This window comes from Mugil cephalus, chromosome 7 (assembly GCF_022458985.1).
Source record: "Mugil cephalus isolate CIBA_MC_2020 chromosome 7, CIBA_Mcephalus_1.1, whole genome shotgun sequence".
NCBI classification, from domain to species: domain Eukaryota; kingdom Metazoa; phylum Chordata; class Actinopteri; order Mugiliformes; family Mugilidae; genus Mugil; species Mugil cephalus.
In genome coordinates this window covers 14,191,495-14,206,658 of record NC_061776.1, presented here as the reverse complement: position 1 = coordinate 14,206,658, position 15,164 = coordinate 14,191,495, and the positions used below count along the sequence as shown (strand labels likewise).

Below are 15,164 nucleotides of genomic sequence, written 5' to 3'. Positions count from 1 at the left end.
AACAGGACAACAAACACAGGAGCTCACAGGGAAAGACGGACTGCGTGTTTCAGCCTGGAAGTGCATTCATTCATGCTTATTCGGGCCTTAATAGCTACACAAACGGAGCCAGACAGCATCTAAGCCTAAGGGCCGAACACATTCCTCTGCGCACTAATATGTGGGCATTTCAGTATATGGTTTGATCTCAGTCAACTGGCAAGCACAGTGAAACATCAACAGTTCGACAATCTGCCTTTACAAGTCCAGTCTCCACAGGACTGAAAGACGAGAGCACAAAGAGCAGCGCTCTGCAAAGCACTGAGAAAACAGCATCAGTCAAAACATATTCATACCATTCTGGCGGTGATAGGAAAAAAAAACAGTAAAAATCTCCCCAGCAGTGATTTCCAACTTGTATTTGCAAAGAAAATAGGAAAGAAGGGACCAGGACTTCTGTTTGAAGCGACAGTTACCACCTCTTGTTTGAAGGCGGTCGGTTAAAATTAGGAATGTCTTCATCAAAAAGCCGCCTGTCAAAGCTAATAGAATATTTATTTCTCTTTATTCACTCCTACAGTTAAATAGCATACTGGGAATTCAGCTGCAAGTAATTAAAATTCATACAAAGCACTCACATATTAAAAGGTGTGAGAAACACAGCCCAAAATCGCATATTAATGTTGTCCCGCGTGTCTTACCTGGTTCTGCTGTTGGCCGGCATCAGTGTCCGAGCTAATGGGTTGCAGAAACAGTTCCTGCGGTGAGATGGGGCTCAAGGCCACGAAGCCTCCTCTGGTCCTGTGTGTGTGCACGGAGAAAAAACGGTAACGAAACAGGAGCAAGGCATGCATTTAAGTACACAATTGCGCGCACGTGTGCGGACTCACAAGGCTGAACCAGCGCTGTGGGCCATCATGGGCAGCGGCTGGGTGTTGGACAGGATGTCCTCGGGGAGGGCAGCGGCGTCCAGGCGCTTGAACATTAAATTACTCTTCTGAAATGAGTAATACATAAAAAAAAAAAAAAAAAAAAAAAAAAAAAAGATGGTGGATCTGCACTAATGTTTTCTGTCTACGGTTCTGTGACATTTAAGTCATAATTTGATCAGAAGGAGGCTAATCACCTGCTAGTTATGTTCTGAATATAGGAAAATTAAGCAAAATGCATAAATAAAGAAGAAAACAATGAATAAATACAGTCTAGCAAAACCAGACTCGGGTTTCCTCCCAGTTGGTCATGTTTCTTAAGCATCCATTGTTAAGGAACAGACAGACGTGGGAGGTTGAAAAACCCACTTTAACTAGATATTCGTCTTTTTTTCTTTTTTTTTTTTGCATCTTTCAGTTTCTTAACGACATGAAAATAAACACGGCATGCGGCTGTAACTTTGGAAAATTAGCTAAGACTGTGCTGTGAGGTTGTGTGTTTATAACAGTGTTAAACAGTGGGAAATGTGGTGGGGAAGACAAAAAAAAGGTAGAGGAAAGAAGGTGCGTGGAAGTTCACACGAGCACACTGAGCTGACCTGAGCTTCCAGCTGTTGCCTCAGCTTCTTGGCCTTGTTCTGTTTGAAGTAGTCCATGATCATCATTGAAGCGTAGATCTTCCCCACCGTCATGTCAGTATCTGAGAAGGCAGACGCACTAACGTTAGCGGCTGCCGCTCGTCTCTTGGCGTTACACAGAGTGTTGCCTTCAAAGGTGGAGCCAGACCTTTGTTGATAGGCACCAGTAGGTCCAAGGTCTTCTGGGGCAAATAAGGCCAAATGATACTGATCTCCTTCTGCAGCTCAGAGTCCAGAGCGATACGGTCCTCGCCACCTGGGATGGACATCCACATTCAGCCTCTTCATGGGACTCTTTATGAACTGATGCCTTTAAAGCTAAAACCATTTCTTTATCTTAAATGATAATTAACTCTTTTGTTTTGAACTGCTGAACTGTGATTGATAGCGGACATATCCTACCATTTTATAGGCATTAACTGATTAAATTTTGAATTCAGTGATAATCAAAAGAGTAGACAATAAACCTGACCCCGGGCTATTTTGATGTCCAGAGCAGTGCGGATGAGGGACATGAGGGTGGAGGTGAAGTGGACGCTCATGTCCTCGTCCACGGGCATGTTCATCAACACCAACCTCTGACGAAGGGAAGAAGAAGACGGACAGTTCAGCACAAAAATACTGTGAGCCACACATATTTAATACATCCACTCCCCTCTGTAGTCTGTCAACACCCTGAACAACCTTTAAAGACACATAACATTAACATGACATACATAACATTATGACCACCCCCCTATTATTGTGTATTGTGCCTCCAAAACAGCTGTGACTCAACACATCTGGTCTGGTCCAGTGGTTTTAATGTTATGCCTGATCGGTTTATATAATATACTGCAAGAAGGATTTCACTTTTAATTTTAATCTAGATCTTCCAGGTTATGAATGAAGTTGTCGTTACCTTATAGGCAATCTTAGCAGGACATTTTTTTCCAAGGCCCAGCGGCGGAGACATGTGTGTTAACATCTCGTACATAGCCGTGTAGTGAATACGACCACTTGAGAGGAAGAAGAAGCACATGGAGGAGAGGTTAATAAAAAGAGATTCACTTATACTACATGCTGTTTTTTTTTTTCTAGACATTTGTGCTAAATGTGTCAGATCTCAGACTTCAAAGCAGTAACGTCTCATAATGTATGTCTGCCCTCTGCTGGATGAAAACAGAACACCAACGATGATCTACTTGAATCCAAAACAAAAAAAGTCTCACCATGCCAGTCGATCGTACTCCCCCCAGATTCTGACAAACTCGTCCAGGTGATGGGGACCAAGGATGGAGGAGTCTCGTGTCAGGTACTCAAAGTTATCCATAATCACGGCCACAAACAGATTAAGCATCTAAAAAGAGACGTAAGTGAAGATCGGGAATTAAAGAGAAGACGAAAAAGACAAAACAAAGATATGTTTTTTGTTGTTAGTTCTGACCAGGAATGAGCTGAAGAAGATGAAGGAGACAAAGTAGCAGTAAGCAAAGTCAGTCCCACAGCCGCCCTCGTGGTCTGGAGACATGGTGAGGGGGGCGATGGACGGGTCTGGTTCACACTCTTGACCAGAGAGACAGGAGAGCATGATCTCCTGCCAGGACTCCCCAGTAGCACTCCTGGTGGTTTAAAACATCCAGTTGACACCAGCCTCACACTAAAGCACCATCACGAGAGCCTCTATTTTTTGATGAAACTCACCTGAAGAGAAGCATCAGTGCGCTGAAGAAGGTCTTAAAATTATTGTGCTGATTGATGTGACTCTCGTCGTTCAGCTTGATGTTTCCAAACACCTGCAGGAAACAGGCAGATTCAGTTCCGGGGTTATTTATTTATTTTTTACCTTTTCCCATAGTAGCTCCTAATCTCATATTCAAACACATAAAACATAAATGCTGCTTTTGTTTTGTTTTGTTCTAACACCACTGTTAATGAATCATTTGGATACCTGCATTCCAATTATGGCGTATATGAAGAACAGCATGGCTATAAGCAGACAGACATAAGGAAGAGCCTGTCAGAGAAGAGAAGGCAAAGGCAGCTGTTTAAAACTCGTCTTTATTTCCAAGGAGGAATAAGAAAGAATGAAAGCCGACTGCACAAACGTCGCACCTTGAAGGATTGAACGAAGGTCCACAGCAGGATACGGATGGTGTAACCCTGCCTCAGCAGCTTTATCAGCCGGGCTGCTCGGAAAAGCTTCAAGAAACTCATGTTGATGGTGTTCACCGACTGGGACAGAAGTGGTAGAGAGAGGGCGACACGAAGACGGAGAGAGGGTGGCAGACAGAAGGGAGAGACGGGACGTAAAACACAGATGGCAAAATTCCTCACAACACCACTTAAGTTGTGTCTGGAGGCACTGAGATCGTAACACTTGGAGAGAACCAAGTCTGCAATTAAAGCCGCCCATTCTTGTATTTTTTATCTTCGGGTCACAACATTGTGAAAAGGAACGGTGTCTTGGCAGTGGCTTACCTGTAAATCCACAATTATCTCTGTGATGCTGCCAAGCACAGTGATAAAATCAAAAATATTCCAAGTGTCTCGAAAGTAGTTCTGCGGGGAAAACATAAAATTAAACGCTTAAATTAATTTTCTGAATGACTACTATTATGAACAGAGCCGTGAGTAGCATTTCTCCCCGCAATAAAAACTCACCACTAAACCAAACGCCATGATCTTGAGTACACACTCCATGGAGAAGAGGACTGTGAACGCTGTGTTTAGGTGTTTTAGGACCGTATCGTAAGCTGTTGGAGCCGAGTGGTACTGTGGGAACAAAGAGAGCAGATCTTTAACCAATCATTTTTTAACATCATTGATAATGTTCACTTTCTGTTCATGTAAAATATGATATCCAATACAAAAGTAGTAGTTAGTGATGCTTGATATGGAGTAAAATTGAGACTCGTATCAGCGATACTGATCCAATACTAAATGTAAAAAAATTTCAAATCACAGCTTCGTAAAGAATACAAGACATCAGAGTAATTTATCTATTTATTTTAAAGTTGGAAGTATATTGAGGTAGTGGCCTTGTTTACTATATAGCTGAGCTGATACAACAACAGAAAAACCAAACGGAAGACACAAAAAAGAAATAAGTAAACCTGAGGTGTATTCTGATTTGAGAATCGATTTTTGAGCGTAAAGATCTGGTATTGGAAATATTGATATTTCAGTATCGATCGGCACATTATTAGTATTAGTTCATAGAAAGGAAAAACAGTAATGCTCTTTGTATGTACAGCATGCTGGTCCATTATTACCTTCATCATGAGGACAACAGTGTTGAGGGCGATCATGATGAGCACCGTGTACTCGAAAGACGGCGACGCCACGAAGTGCCACAGTCTGTACTGGAAAGTCTGTCTGTTCTGGGGCATGTAGCGGGTCATCGGCTTGGCGCTGATGGCGAAGTCGATGCAAGCCCTCTGCGGGAGAGACATTTGATAAAAACAAACACGCGAGGATGCCGCAGATGATCCACAACCACACAAACAGCATTTCCGACCTCATTCTTCTCCAGACTGCACTCCTGAATCATCTTGTCGCCCTGCTCCTGGAAGGTGATGATGATGAGAGCCACAAAGATGTTGACGAAGAAGAACGGGAAGACCACGAAGTAGACCACGTAGAAAACGGACATCTCCATGCGGTTCCCGCGACTCGGCCCCATGTTCTCCTCTGTCACATCGGTGGAGTGCTGGAGGACCCTAGGTCGACAAAAAAGATTGTGAGTCAGTGACCAAGAACAGCTTTGTGCTTTAACATCCAACACTGTGTAATATTATGCAGGCAGACTTACTGGGGCCACCCTTCTCCAGTTGAGACGGTGAAAAGCGTGAGCAGGGCCCAGCAGACGTTGTCGTAGTGAAACTCGTGTCTCTTCCACTCTCTCCTCTTCACCTCCTTTTTGTCTCGGCTGTAGTCAATGTAGTAGCCTCTGTGGGGAACAGAGCGGCACAACGGGTCATCGTTTCATTTAATTCACTGATTAAACTAGCAGCTCCGGTGAAAAGAGGCGTATTCAAGCTTTTGTTGTGAAAATAGGTTACTCTCCCATTATTAGCTGGTGAGTTGGAGCCAATTTATAGTCTGCCTGTGGGCTTATTAAGGCAGAATAGATGCACTTTGTAATTTTTCCGTTGCCCGCTTGAACCCAGAGTCTTTGTGCTGAGTCTTTGCTCTCCGTCTTCTAATGGATAGTATATTAGAAAGACCAGAGAAGTAGCAGCTACATTTGGTAAAATTGGTTACATTTGTGTCTACGTATCCCTCTCTCTTGATTGTTGGGTAATTATGGAGTAATGTTTTTAAGTGCAACTTCAGTTTTGTTTTCATATTTTGGCTCAGGTTTTCTTATATGTACATAGGAGTATATATAAAAGAAGGACAAATCTAAAGTGATATCACCCATTGGTTTTTATAGGGCATCCTTGGGTTTGGCATTTGGTTGTCATCATCTTGATTTTTTATTTATTTATTTATTACTATTATATTTGTTTTTCAGCCCAGAGGAGCTGGGGTGGAGCGAGGGGTGGATCTGAATGAAGATGGTCACTCGAGACCAGACCTCTATTTGAGGTCTAATATCCACTAATTTATCTATTAATATCATTACAAGACAATTTTTGAAATCACTTCAGTATGCAGCTGATCAATTGTGGCAGTCTTTAAGATAAGGATTTGGAATTTATTATATTTAAATCAGAGAGCGCGTGATAAGCATTATGCTTGGGCCGACACGACTATGAGTATTTTCCAGCTTCCAGCTGCACTCTGCTAGTGGGGGAGGGGCAATATATGGGCTGCACGGGTCCTCAGCGTCTCCAGCAGCACGGGGCTGCCTGTGGATGCGCCTGTCTGTAAATCTTGCCAGGGGAAAAATATGTCGATATGTCGATATATCAGCCGATACCAATACCAGTGAAAAATGCAAATATCGGCTCAATATATCGGTCGATCTCTACTTTAAACAGAGCTAAACTTGCCATTTTCCAACAAAGAGGTTTTAGAAAATAAAAGTGTGGTAAAAAATCATATTTAATAAAATATCAGTGTCACTTGAAACAATGAAGATCTCTTCATGTTCAGGTTTTATGTCAATTTTTTTTTTTTTTTTACCGCAACAGCATATAGTGTGTCATTTTGACTGACAAAATGTAGGAGGACTATGTATGTAGGAGGTATGTAAAGCCTATATTTATTAAGTTTAAACCTCTAACGGAGGGAAAGACGAACGTGGACCACAGAAGTGGTTGAGATAGTCACTTACTGGCATTCCTTCTCTGTATTCATGGAGCTGTCAGTGCAGTAGAAGAACTTCCCCTTAAAGAGCTGAACGGCAATGACAGCAAAGATGAACATGAAGAGCTGGTAAACAATGAGGATGTTGAAGACGTTCTTCAGAGACGTGACCACACAGTCAAAAACCGCCTGAGCAAAATGAGAGGGAGGAAATAAAATCTGTCAGAGATCTGTGGATAAACTTCCAAGAGTCCAAACACCGGAGAGTGTTTTCAGATGTTTACCTTGAGTTTAGGGAGTCTCTTGATGGTTTTAAGAGGACGCAGAACTCTCAGAACTCGGAGGGACTTTATTGTCTTGATGTCTCGCCCTTTATTGTTTCTGTCGACATTGAAATAAAGAATTAAGGAGCTGCACACCCAAACACAGACACATGCGAAGTGGCACGGACACAAAAAACAACTGTGAAAACAACAAAAAAACACAATGAAACATAGAAGTTCAACTTGACAGTGTCAATTTGAGATGTTAATGGAGACATTTCTGATTATTTGTGGAATTTCTACGCTCATTATTCACTGAAATTAGTCCAAAAATGTTGCTTTTCTGCCCAAATAACTAGTTATCTTTGTATTAAGTCAAAGCTTAAGTTGGTGGAAAAACAAATGACTTGACGGATCAAATATGGTACAAATGATTAATTAGACATGAGGAAATGACTCTTCCTTGTAGCCAGATGATCAGGGATTTTACCTAAATCTGACACAAAAACACTTCAAGTGCAAAAAAGGGAAAAAAAAATCCGACACACATACAAGAGACAGCTGAGAGTAAAAGAAATCTATGAGATGTTTACAGCAGAGGTTTACATTTAAAGTGAAATTTTTACCCCATCACATTCCTGGTTGCCCCAACAGTGACAAAATCCACAGGAACAACAGAGAAAAAAAATTGAAGCATAAATACACGTGAGCAAAGCTCAAAGCATCACAGGTATATTCACAACAGAGAAATTAACATAAAGAAAATGCACAAAAGCTTCAGGTAGTTCATTGTCACGCGTGCGCTGGAAAAGACAACAGATTTCAGAAGCTTAATCGACAACAATCTGACACCGTAGTCGGCCTTTTCCTGCCGCTGCAGCCCCGGAGGTGAAAGCAAAACGTGAGTTACTCTCTGTACGGGACCGCGTGTGCCTTCATGTTTGCAGCTCTCGCTTGTCATTGAGGGAAGGTCGTTTACAACAATGCTGCATGCTCAGAAAACGATTTGCTGCAGTGAGTCACTCGTTAGTCATCAGCAGGCAGCTCTGGATAGTGACTCACGTTAGAGCAAAGGCAATCAGAGCTCCCACCACTACAATGAAGTCCAGGATGTTCCACATGTCCCGGAAATAAGAGCCGTCGTGCAGAATGAGACCCTGGTCGATCATCTGGAGAGCAAACACACACCCACACGGACGTGTGAGCAGAACAGATTAAAAACACACACAGGGACCAAAAAAAAAAAAAAAAAAAAGAGTAACTATGGAGGAAAAAGTTAAATTCTGGAGGTAAAAGTGGAGGAAAGTTGTTTTTTGTTCACCAACCTTGATGATCATTTCAAAGGTGAACACTCCGGTGAAGACGTAATCAAAGTATCGTAGGACCTGGACGATTTAAAAAAAAAAAACAAAAAGGCCTCAAGATACATGAACATTTGTAAACACGGTCAAAGTGTCAACGTTATAAATCAATGGGAAACATTACGTTCGGTGCCGAAACAAGCTCAGAGATCCCTTAAAGAGATACTCCAGGATACACTTGCATTAAGTCGTGTAACGTAACGTAAAGTCAACATCAACGCAACAGAGAGCAAGATATCATGACTGTCTGCTGCATTAAAGAAACACGCTTAAAAATCCACAAGTAAAAACAAAAGATAAAATAAAATACGATAAGATTAAAATTATTAAAAAACTAGTATTATCGAGTTAAATAAAGCAGAAAACAGTGTAATCAAAATGTGTACAGAATTAGACTAGTTGCTCTACTCAAAACAACAAGGTAAGAGAACACAAATGTGTTTATTTTTGTCCAAGAAGGATAGTCAAAATCTCAAAGTAGTGCAGAGTGACAATATAGTGACAAATTCTCCTGATACTGTTGTTCACACAAACACAAACGACAAGAGCATCCAAAAAATGGTCGTCGTTGCATCTGATAATTTCTTCTTTCCTAAGGCCTTCTCTTCCTCTTATCATTTTCTGGGTTACCATTTGGTTTTATGGCCTTATTTTAATTTGCAATGTGTTTTTGTATTTAATATGATTATTTCTGTGCCAATAAAAAAAAGAGAAAAAAGGCGTGCTTCTTTTTTTTGGATAAATGAAAAAACCTTCGAGGTGCTCTTTGATGTAGGGGATCAATTGTAGCAAACTAAGAAAAAGGTGACCAAGCCACTCTCGTGGTCCAAAGTTTAAAAAGCTTTTATTAAACGTGGCTAATACATTGTAAAAATTAAAATGCACCTACACGTTGTGGCGCATAACCTTCATCAGGATGACTAATAACTTTGTTCTGGAAATATAGTTTATAATCAATAATGAACAATATCAATAAGTGAGTGTAGAACTTAGAGCGCGCCTCTTCTTGTTTCTCTCACTCATGTTACTCCTGTCTTCTCTTTTTTTTTCTCTTCTTACCAATGTGTGCTTATTCATTTACTCTCGACACGTTCTGCGATACTGAGGAGAGTGAAAAGTTGTGAAAAACAAACTGGACAGCTACTTCCCAGGCAGATTCTCACCTTGCGTGTGCGTGAAATCGAATGTGTCACGACACATTGTTGCTGACACAGTGTTGTGTCAACTAGACATCAAACCTGAAGGAGACGCGCTGAGCTGAATCCTCATCAATGGCATTTTACGCCGAGTGCGTTTTGAGTGTTAAATCATTGTTGTGGTTTGTTTGACATGTTTTCCTCCTCTAGTGCAGCCTGTTAAGATCTGGTATTATGAAATTGCCCTAGTCAGATAACTATTGGTTAGTTGTCATCACAAATCTAGTTGCTATCGTGTAGTCCCAGTTCTTTAAATTCTTTAAATGTACTGATCAGGCATAACATTATGACCAATTACAATCCTGTTATTGTGTGGGTCTCCCTTGTCTTTCTAAAGCAGTTGTAACTCATCAGAGAATGGACATGGGTCTTCTGAGGTGTCCTGTGGTGTCTGGTAACAGGATGTTGTTAGTGGGGGGCCTCTGGGTCCTACGGGTTGAGGGGAGGGGCCCCCTCAAATGCTTGATCAGTTTAGGATGTAGTGAATTCGCATGTTAGGTGCATTTTTTCAGCTGTTTCTGAACTGTTTTCGTGTGTGTGTCTGTGTCATTGCTATAGGGTGGGGGTGCCTGGTCTGGTGTAGGTGGGGGCTACATGTCTAAGTAACATCCAGATGAATGAATACCAGGTCCAAAGGTTTCCCAGCAGAACATTCAATTGCAACAAGATGGTCAATGTTATTTACTTCTCCTGTCAGTGGTTTTAATGTTGTGGCTGATCAGTGTATATTGTCTATCATGCAACAAACTACCTCCTTCTCTTCCTCCTGGCTCTAGGAGTCTCCTCCAGCCACCTACCTCCATACCTCACATCTTCCCTATGTTCTCTCATCGTGTGGAACTCCACGGCACCAAATATACTTTGTGTGCTCATGTAACTACAATATTCTGCACTCCCACTGGATCTTTCCGTATGTAAAGATTACTCTGCAGGAATGCAAAGCCAGCATCCGTCAAAAAAAAATAAAACTATTTTTAAGTCTCACTGTCTTTTGCAACGTCTGGCAGAATTTCTGTCCGACAAGCGCTTTCCACAACAACTGTCCTGCTGCACGGAGACGAGAAAGTAAACCAAGTATCAAATTGCCTCTGAAGCTCCTGTGCGCTCACACTCCAGCGTTATGAAGGAAGAAACAGCTGCTGCTCCTGCTGCTATCGTTGCTGCGGGGCTTGTCCCTTTAAATGTTTTACACCAGTGGAAATGTGAAGCTTTGGGGCTTTTAGGGCTGATGTCCAAACCAAGTGGGATGAAGGAAAAACTCCACTTCATCCACAAAGCACTGGTGTGGACTCTTTAAAGATGTGGACATTTTTTTGTGTGTGTGTGTGGAGAAATCAACGTTTTTGAAGATTCATGGAGACTTCAGGACAGGGCCGTGTTTTGAGCTCACCTTGTTTCTGTCCGAATTGGTGCACACTGGGTCCTCCGCTGCCAGGGCGATGCTGCTCGCCACAATCACAAGAAGGATGGTCATCTCAAAGTAGCGCAGAGTGACAAAATAGTGACAAATTCTCCTGATGCTGTTGTTCACACAAACACAAGCGACAAAAAAAAGGAAAGAATTCAGCGAGAAACTCTAACTGGTTGCGTCTGATAATCAGTGGTCGGGTGAATCGTGTTGCATCTTACGGGTTGGAGGCCTTGAAGATGAACATGCTGTCTGGAGCCACGGGTTTAGGAGGAGCCGGCGGCGGCTCCTCGTCTTCCGTCTCCTCCTCTTTTTCATTCTGATCCGACTGGTATGCCTCCAGCTCTTTACTGTTCACTGAAACCCAGAGCAAAGAGGAGCAAAAGAAAAATGTGTTTTAGCTTTACATGGACAGGCTCTGAGAAACATGAGTCACCGGTAAAATGGTTTCAGCAAAAATATATATATATATGAAAAAAGTGTCTACTCCTATCAGATGACACAAACACCTCCACACGGGCGGTGCAGTGACACTGGCACTAAAGCCACTTTATGCTGTGGTGTGTAGAGCGGTGTTATTATGGGGAGAAGGGATGCTACCTGTCATGGGTGTGAGCTCCAGAAGTGGTTGTGCAGACATTTCGATGGCCACGCTGCCCTCCGGGTTGGATTTGTCTCGTTTGATGGAGACTTTGCGGTTCTCGGCCTCCAGGGCGCTCACGGTGAACTCTGTGGCCTCTAGGGCCGACTCCACGGGGACGTTCTGGCTCAGGGACTCGTACTGGTCCGCGTGGCCGCCCTCACCCTGCTCAGACCAGGTGCAGTCGAGCAGCTGAGCGCACTGAGGAGGATCGGGGATGTCGCCGCTGGACGCGGGAAAGAAAATAATTACAAATTTAACTTGCAACGGGGCGTATAAGTCAGGGAAATATCACCTAAGAAGATCTGTGCTAAAACATTTGAACTTTCAGTGGAAGATTGCAGAAAGATTGTTTATTGGTCAACATTATCATGACTAATGACATTTCAAATTGCAGAGCTGTAGTTTACATTTATTGCTTGGCAAATGTTGATGCACTAAACTTGAATTTGGTTTAGATGATAAACCTAAAGTACCAATCAATGGTGTCACAGACCTGCAAGTCTGACCTTTAGAATTTAGCGTTCCCTTAAAAAACTTCTCCTATATGTGCATTTCTAGAAAATTTTGTCAACGTCCATTTCGGCCATGAACACATCCCATGCAGTTACAGATGGAACAAAACAAATCTCTGACTTTATCCATAGTCCTCCGGCTGTGGACAAAATAACTAATATGAGCATTCAATGGATGAATTTAGTCAAATTCACCACTTTTGAACTTAATTATTGTATAAAAAATATGGTTAAAATATGCCTAGTTCCTACACTGAAGATCTATTGTTAAGACTTCTGCCCTATAAGGACAGGTAGTGTGATTAATGGATGAGCAAAATATGTTTTCAGTGTACTGGTCAAACTTTAGTCCAAGCTCTACCAGAACTACCTCAGGATAAAAGAAAGAAGGAGAGCTTGAAAACATGCGTTTAGACGACCCAGTCTCTAGACTTTAACCCAAATATGAGATAATTGGTAATAGGTAATTGGTAATTGGTTTCAGATAATTAGTTAAACAAGAGTTAAAGAGATTCAGTCTTACCTTCTACAATCCTCTCCAACTTCTGCATACGGGTTGACGATGCAGGTTCCACAGTCATCTTGGACCGACCCTCCGTCCGCCTCCTCCTTCTCCTCCTTCTCTTCCCTCTCATCCAGAACTTTCCTCTCCTGACTGAGCGACCGTCTGACGTGCAGCACCTCGTGCGGCGGCTGCACGCAGTCCAGACTCTTGGCCTCGGTGCGTGCATCTCGGTGACGGTGGCGCCTGTGCCGGGCCACCTCCTCCGGCCCCTGGCTGGTCCTGAACTTACGGGCCATCCTGTGTCTGCCCCCGGCCGCGGCCCGGTGGTTCGCCCCAGCCGCTTTCTCCTCGCTCAGGTTCACCAGGGGCTCGGCCGCCGGAGGCTCCGGGATGGGAATGGAGACGGACATCGGGGGCTCGGGCAGGGGCATCCCCACCGACATCGGGGACTCGGGCAGGTGGGCCGGGCTGGCCTCCGGCGACAGAGCGGGGGCGTGGTGAGGGACCGTGGGAGTTTCTATCGTGTCCTCCGTGGGGCTGTTGAACAGCTCCTCCCTGCTCGCCATCTGGCGGCGCTTGCGGAGCTGGTTGGCTCTCTGCTCCCACACTGACATGTTAACTTTCCTCCTCCTCTCGCGCCGGTTGGAGAAGGTGCTGGCGCTATGGAGCGGCTGCTCGTCCGCAGCACCTGCGGCGCCCTCCGGGTCATCCGGGAAGGCCGGCCGCCCTCTGTGGATTGCCCGTTTCCTGTATAGGTAGGGTCTTCTTCTGCCACTAAGGACCACAATATACAGTGCATCAGTATGGGGCAGAAAAATAATACTTTAAGAAAATTGTGACAAGAAATATAAAGAATGTCGTTCATTGGCATAGCAGGGATATTAAAACTGAAATAAAAGTTGCAAGAAAAGGACAGACCTTTTCTGTGAAAGTATGTTAGTCAATTAACAACTCAAAAAATGTGGAAAAATTACAAAGACGACCAAAAAAAATAAAACAATACCTGAGAGGTAAGGACAGGTCAAAAGTAAATAAGACCCACAAGAACAGAACGGGAAGGTGCAGGATTAAAGTGCAAACATTGTGTGAAAATAATCTCAATAACCGAGTAGGGAAACTCAAGAGAGAAATTCTGTGTGACAGAAGATGCATACAGTTATACTTACTTGTATTCAGACTCTTTTGTTGTCCATGTAATCAATGAGTGATTATTTGAAAACAAGACATTAGTGGGTTACAACATACACAGAACATTCGTTGTGACACAGAACAAAATATGTTCGGGGGAAGCGAGCTGTAAAAATTGAACCAGATGGGACTGAATTCAGCGCTTTTATGATTCATAGTGGAATTTCTTTCAAGGGAGAAATCCGTTTCATGAAATACACCAATTCAAGGGTCCGGGCGCTAATCGGTTCTGACAGAATGTCATTGAATGCAACATTTTGGTCAGTGCCACTTAACAGGCGTGTAACAAGACAACGTGATGGAGCCAGAAAAACACTGCAATACACATCAAATCGGCGCCTCGGTAGCTGCAAACACTTACGGGACTAACATTCAAATATGTAACGGACAAATGATACATTCAGCGTCACAACTAGAGAGTCAGAACAGGGAACTATCTTGTGCCGCTGAGTTCAGCGAGATGCAAACACATCAGGGACGTCGTGCTCTGTTTCATCTCATTAAGTGTGGCACGTATTTTGCAGTGTGATCAATTACTGATCAATTAGGATGTGGTGTCAAATCAACTTGCAGAGGCTTAAAGAACAAGTAATCACATGTATTTTTAAGTGGAAAAAGTACTACGTAGCGCAGTGGGTTCAGGTTAAAACACATAAAATGTGACTTTCCCAGTTTGATGTAAGATCAGGATGTTTTTTTCACGTGATGCTGCTGTTTTTTTTGTTGTTGTTGTCTTTTTCTCTATTTTTAATTTGTGGAACAAAGGCAAAAATACCAAAAAAATTTATCTACAGACAGGGTAAACTTCTTTTGTGTCCCGGGTCGTATTTTTCAAACTTAGGCCTAGTTTTAAAATGCACCAATGAGTCTTCCACATCTTAATTCTAGAAAATGTTGTAACAATTGATAAAATAAGACTTACTAACGTCAAGTGTTAAGTCTGTGCAAGTAGACTCCGACCACAAATAAGAAGGTTCAACGTAACTCAGCTGCATGATGCATTTGGAAAGCACACCTAGCCTAGTCTGAAGTTCATGCTTCTCAGTGGCGATTTTGACACGAGTGTTAATGTCGGCTCAGTTCCTTCAAGTGTCACAGTACACTGTGAGCCAGAGTGCTTAATACCAGTACTCTCTCTAAGTGGAAAGCAGCCGCCATTAAAGTGATTGAATACGACTGTGCACATGTTGCTATCATTGTGTCTGGTGTGGAAAAAGCTCTGTGGTGTAAAACAGGTAAAAAAATACCTCAAGGTAGAGTAGAGTCTAACCAGGTCAGTGTTCTGAATGACACACTCCATGTGTCCC

At 42.9% G+C, this 15,164-nt stretch overlaps 1 protein-coding gene across 7 annotated transcripts in view; it reads right to left on the bottom strand.

The window, feature by feature from the left end:
* cacna1eb (calcium channel, voltage-dependent, R type, alpha 1E subunit b) overlaps positions 1–15,164 on the bottom strand; it is a 53,961-nt gene that overhangs the window by 3,773 nt on the left and 35,024 nt on the right. For 4 of the 7 annotated variants that reach the window (XM_047589667.1, XM_047589671.1, XM_047589668.1 and 1 more), the window contains 25 exons: positions 12,688–13,443; positions 11,610–11,875; positions 11,231–11,366; positions 10,992–11,121; positions 8,370–8,429; positions 8,107–8,213; positions 7,671–7,682; positions 7,066–7,162; positions 6,810–6,970; positions 5,340–5,477; positions 5,046–5,247; positions 4,801–4,965; positions 4,190–4,300; positions 4,007–4,087; positions 3,641–3,760; positions 3,477–3,542; positions 3,230–3,321; positions 2,973–3,147; positions 2,758–2,885; positions 2,448–2,544; positions 2,019–2,124; positions 1,695–1,802; positions 1,508–1,608; positions 870–976; positions 681–780 (listed from right to left, as the gene is read on the bottom strand). In XM_047589667.1, the coding sequence (XP_047445623.1) occupies positions 681–780; positions 870–976; positions 1,508–1,608; positions 1,695–1,802; positions 2,019–2,124; positions 2,448–2,544; positions 2,758–2,885; positions 2,973–3,147; positions 3,230–3,321; positions 3,477–3,542; positions 3,641–3,760; positions 4,007–4,087; positions 4,190–4,300; positions 4,801–4,965; positions 5,046–5,247; positions 5,340–5,477; positions 6,810–6,970; positions 7,066–7,162; positions 7,671–7,682; positions 8,107–8,213; positions 8,370–8,429; positions 10,992–11,121; positions 11,231–11,366; positions 11,610–11,875; positions 12,688–13,443 (3,622 nt within the window). The remainder of the gene's footprint in view (positions 1–680; positions 781–869; positions 977–1,507; positions 1,609–1,694; positions 1,803–2,018; positions 2,125–2,447; positions 2,545–2,757; positions 2,886–2,972; positions 3,148–3,229; positions 3,322–3,476; positions 3,543–3,640; positions 3,761–4,006; positions 4,088–4,189; positions 4,301–4,800; positions 4,966–5,045; positions 5,248–5,339; positions 5,478–6,809; positions 6,971–7,065; positions 7,163–7,670; positions 7,683–8,106; positions 8,214–8,369; positions 8,430–10,991; positions 11,122–11,230; positions 11,367–11,609; positions 11,876–12,687; positions 13,444–15,164) is intronic. The other 3 variants (XM_047589669.1, XM_047589673.1, XM_047589670.1) reach the window with 2 other exon arrangements.